At 42.3% G+C, this 4,424-nt stretch overlaps 1 protein-coding gene across 1 annotated transcript; it reads right to left on the bottom strand.

Moving 5' to 3' along the window:
* Positions 1-1,560: 1,560 nt before the first annotated feature.
* Positions 1,561-3,763, bottom strand: LOC148134814 (putative G protein-coupled receptor 139). The gene is made up of 2 exons (XM_087985393.1): positions 3,652-3,763; positions 1,561-2,462 (listed from the first exon to the last, which is right to left on the bottom strand). Exons 1-2 carry the CDS (start codon positions 3,761-3,763, stop codon positions 1,561-1,563), a joined length of 1,014 nt encoding a protein of 337 aa, XP_087841519.1.
* Positions 3,764-4,424: the final 661 nt, after the last annotated feature.

The raw sequence follows: 4,424 nt of genomic DNA, 5'->3' as shown, positions 1-4,424 counted from the left end.
GACAGGCACAGTATGTGGTTTCAGATTAAATCTTTCCCAACAATGTCCCAATTAATCACTTCCAGGTTCGGGATCTCAGGGGATAATATACACTGTTATTGGCGAGTACTCCAACTCACTGCCCCCAATTGGTTCCATACGGTGTAAAAATGCAATTATATTGTCCTTATCACTGTCAGGACGGGAACAGCAAGGGATTAGATACAGAGACAGTGACATTCGATGATTGTATAAACACTAATACTTGGATTCCGTGCTTTTAATTCTTGACTGTTGCAAAGCACCAATCCGTTATTATTCCCAAGTTCAACCTGGTCATTCAACACTATTGTGAATTTGCTTGTAATCTCCCAGAGCAGTATGAAATTTGAGCATTCAAATATTTCAAATCTGTGCATGATGTAAATTCAGAAATGCCCAGCCATTCAATATAACTAAATTCAGATCCCAGAACGTTAACCGGCTTAATAGATCGCACCTTGAATATTTCCAGTGATTCCATGTGGTGGTTAGTCACTAAAACAAGTTTAAACAAAGCCGCTGATGTCATTTAAAAGCAGAATATAAGTTCATTACATGGAAAAAAGAAAGAAGCTAGAGACGTTGGTTTGAAACATATGAACATTAGCATGGAAATAAGCCTTCAAACTATTTATCAGTACTATGCATGACTGATACTTAAGCCCAGAGCAATAATATTCCCATCTCATCGCCTGGTCGACACTTTGCAGCTTCATTCTTTTGGACAGTTAAGACGGATATGTTTGGGATTCGTTACTGATTCCTCTGAAATACCATCCCTAATTCTAGTGGATCACACATTTCGAGAAATGGAAATAGATTGAGGGATAGATAGATGAATACATACATAGAGAGATAGATATGTGGACGGACAGAGAGATCGGTAGATAGAAAGATGGATTAATAAAAGAATCGGTAGACAGATGGATTAACAAAAGAGTCGGTAGACAGACAGACAGGCAGCGGGTTGGACAGATTGCACTCTGGCTTCAAATGAGAGCATATCCTGCAGCAAGCAAGCCCCCTTTGGATTCCCTCAAACGTTGTTCCCAATATATAGTGGCGATAAATGATGGAGAAGCAACGCCTCACAAGTCTATCTTCACATTTTAGAAGAAATCAACATCAGACTGAAGAACTGGTGTCACAAACAGAACATTTCACTCACTTCGACCTTAACAGTCAGTAATTAAAGTGAGTTCCTTTCCGGTACATTACCAAAATTTACAAGAGTTGACCGATCCGAACTCCAGTGTATAATCCCTCCATTGACCAGCACAATATTCAGTAATCTTCCGTCGCTGGGTAGACACAGCCCTGATGACTTCTGACTCATGACTACATATGATTCGTCAATGTATGACAGAGTTCCCAACCTCCTTCTAACCCAACGGCACCCGCACCATTGTACTTACTGCGCCAGATTATCAGTGAGTGACCACACTGGGTGTTAGTAGATGCCCATCATAGGACCCATGGGAATTGCTTGTTGGTCATTATTGGATCCACTGTTGAGTTCTAATCTGGACTCTATCAGTCCTAGCAAAGTTTAATTAAGTTAGCTGCAAGACTGAAGGGATATGTTGCTACATTTTTGAATTGTCCTCGAAACCTAGCTTGTGTTATGGCGTAGATGCCAGTGTTTGTGCAGCAACTCAGAAGTTGGAGGATGAAGCCTAAATCTATAAAATATGCAGGTACGTAGGTATGGACACCCAGATCATCAAATCGCTGAAGTATAGATATCACTGTAAACACTGCCCACAACAGGATGAAATTGCCAGAAATAGCAAACAGTAAAATAATAGATTTCCTTCGATTCTCCATCTCAGTGTCTCTGGGTCTCTCCTTATTGCTGTGAGCCCGGAGTCTTTTGCGGGCATTGCTGCTCACTAAAATGTGTCTGACAGTGAAAACGTTGAGCTGCAGGATCAGTGCAAATGGAAGGCAGGGTGTGATAATGTAGTTAACAACTTCAATTGCAGCCCATAATGTCAAATTAGTATCATCCAGATTCAGACCACAAAACACCGGATCATTCAGGAAACGATACCTATTGTTGTACATAAAATACCAGATGATGTTCTTTAAACAGCTCAGGACAGTCACTGTTCCCAGAACCACAGCTGCTGTTTTCTCACGACAATATTTAGGTTTCAGCTTTTGGTAGCAAATGGCCACAAACCGATCGAAGGTGAATGCGACAGTGAACCAGACAGAGCAGTCTGTGACTGCATAAAGCAGCACAGCGTGAATGTTACACACATCCAGATACTCCAGAAAAATAAAGTGTTCGGGAAAAAGAATGGGAATATGCCTCAATATCAAGTCGAGGAGCACCACCAGCAGATCTGCCATTGCCATAGTCACGAGGTAGCAAGTGACACATCCAGCGAGTCCACACTTTCCCCGGGAAAGTATCGCAATCGTTATTACGTTAACTGAGAAAGTAAACACGGTTGTTATATAACATGATATCTACGACAGGTTACAAAACATTCAGCATTCACTCCCTCCACGACTGACACACAGTCGCAGCAGTGACCATGTAAACGTCACACTGCCATTTCCTCCAGCAGCATCTTTCCAATCGATGATCGCAGTTGCATGCATGAAAAAAGGGAGTAGACACATTAAACTCTGAACCCCATACGTTCCAAATGAGTCACACACATACAATTGAGACTGAAATGAAAGTGGCCATTCATTCAGTGTCGCTGCATCAAAATGCAGGAATCCCATTACAAATGGCACTGCGGGTCCCCGTTCCCAGAGGTAATGCAACATTCAAAGAACGAAGCTCATCATCACTTTTCCTTGGACTATTCTAAACGTGGGGACTGTACATGAAGGCTTGGGTGCATCTGAATTGGTTGGCCACCAATATCCGGCGCATAAGTTTGCCAGCACTCTTCAGAAGGTATTAAACTGGATTGGCGGGGTGATGGGAACTGGAGCTGCAGATCCGATGACGGAGAAGGTAGTGAACAGTCAGATACAGAGTGTATAGAGGTTGTGAAGAGGGATAAGAATAAGCAGCAGGAGAATCGACGTTTCAGGCCAGAGCACTTAATCAGGAGTGCTCATTTCATGTCTTCGTGAGAAGCATGTCATGCCTCAGAAAACTTATTCAATTATTTTGGGGATATGATAAAACACATAAATGTATGTTGAAAAGTGCATGTGATGTCCATGGGCTTTAGCAAGACGTTTGATAACGTTCCCCACGGTAGGCTCTTTGAGACAGTTAGCAGGCATAGAATACAGGGAAATCTGCCTGTCTTTGTACAGGATTGGCTGGCCCACAGAAGCCAGGGGATCTTAGTAGGTGGAAATTATTAAGCCTTGGAGTTTGGTGACAAGTGGTCTGCCACAGGGATTGGTTCTGGGACCTCTGTTCTTTGTGATTTTTATAAATGACTTAGATGAATAAGTGAAAGGTCGAGTTAGTACGTTTGCCATAGTACGTCTGACATAGGGTTACAATTCACCATACACAACAAAGGAGTGAGGAGGAACTAATAACACATATACAGGAAAAGAAAGACTAAGTCGGAGGACAGAAGGCAGCATTCAATTCGGGAGAATAAGAAAGATTTTAGAGAATCGATGACAGGGTTTAAAACTTACGTGGGACACTAACAGCAGCAAGTAGTGGGAAGTAGATCCTCTCTACCTCTTGAAATATATCCTGTATGATGATCGCCTCCCCATAGAATGAAACTAGATCAGCCAAAATCATGATGCCTCTGCTGTCGATGGGTGAAGGGTAATTCTGCAGAGTTCAGTCAGCACAAGTTGACGTCAGCGAAGGGAAATCCTAAATAGAGCAGAGAGGACAATCCCTGCGAGACAATGTTCTGTTTTTTTTTCTGAGCTGGCGTTAATTCATCGTGAACACCTGAGCTCTGTTAATGGAGTTGTTTACTGCGTTTACAGTCACTGGGCAAATGATTTCAATTAACGCCCTTTCAGTTCAAGGATTTCCATGGAAACAAAATTCAGTGATGAAAGTATTTTCTGAGTGTTACAGTGTGCTCAAGGCACTGTTTCAACCAATTTGAGAGTGGAAGACAGCTCTGTCGGTGCACAATGCATTATGTGTGTGTGTGTGTGTGTGTGTGTGTGTGTGTGTGTGTGTGTGTGTGTGTGTGTGTGTGTGTGTGTGTGTGTGTGTGTGTGTGTGTGTGTGTGTGTGTGTGTGTGTGTGTGTGTGTGTGTGTGTGTGTGTGTGTGTGTGTGTGTAAAATTCTGTGTATTAGACGGTGTACTGAAATGGGAGAAACCAATCATTTTTACACACCAAGGATTGTATAAAGGATTCCTACACGTTTGATAAATAATTTATCTATTGCTAATTCTAAGTGCTCTTTACACAACTGCTGGGAGGCCTATGTGCAGAG

The sequence above is a fragment of the Chiloscyllium plagiosum genome, unplaced genomic scaffold, assembly GCF_037043375.1.
Source record: "Chiloscyllium plagiosum isolate Xiang-an unplaced genomic scaffold, Cpla_swu_hap1 HiC_scaffold_52, whole genome shotgun sequence".
NCBI lineage: Eukaryota > Metazoa > Chordata > Chondrichthyes > Orectolobiformes > Hemiscylliidae > Chiloscyllium > Chiloscyllium plagiosum.
This window is presented reverse-complemented; position numbering and strand designations above follow the sequence as displayed.

Coding starts and splice junctions, on each gene's coding strand:
- LOC148134814 (XM_087985393.1), bottom strand. CDS start 3,763: ATGATTTTGGCTGATCTAGTTTCATTCTATGGGGAGGCGATCATCATA. Junction 2,463..3,651: donor TGCTGCTGTTAGTGTCCCAC/GTAAGTTTTAAA, acceptor TTACTTTCTCAG/TTAACGTAATAACGATTGCG.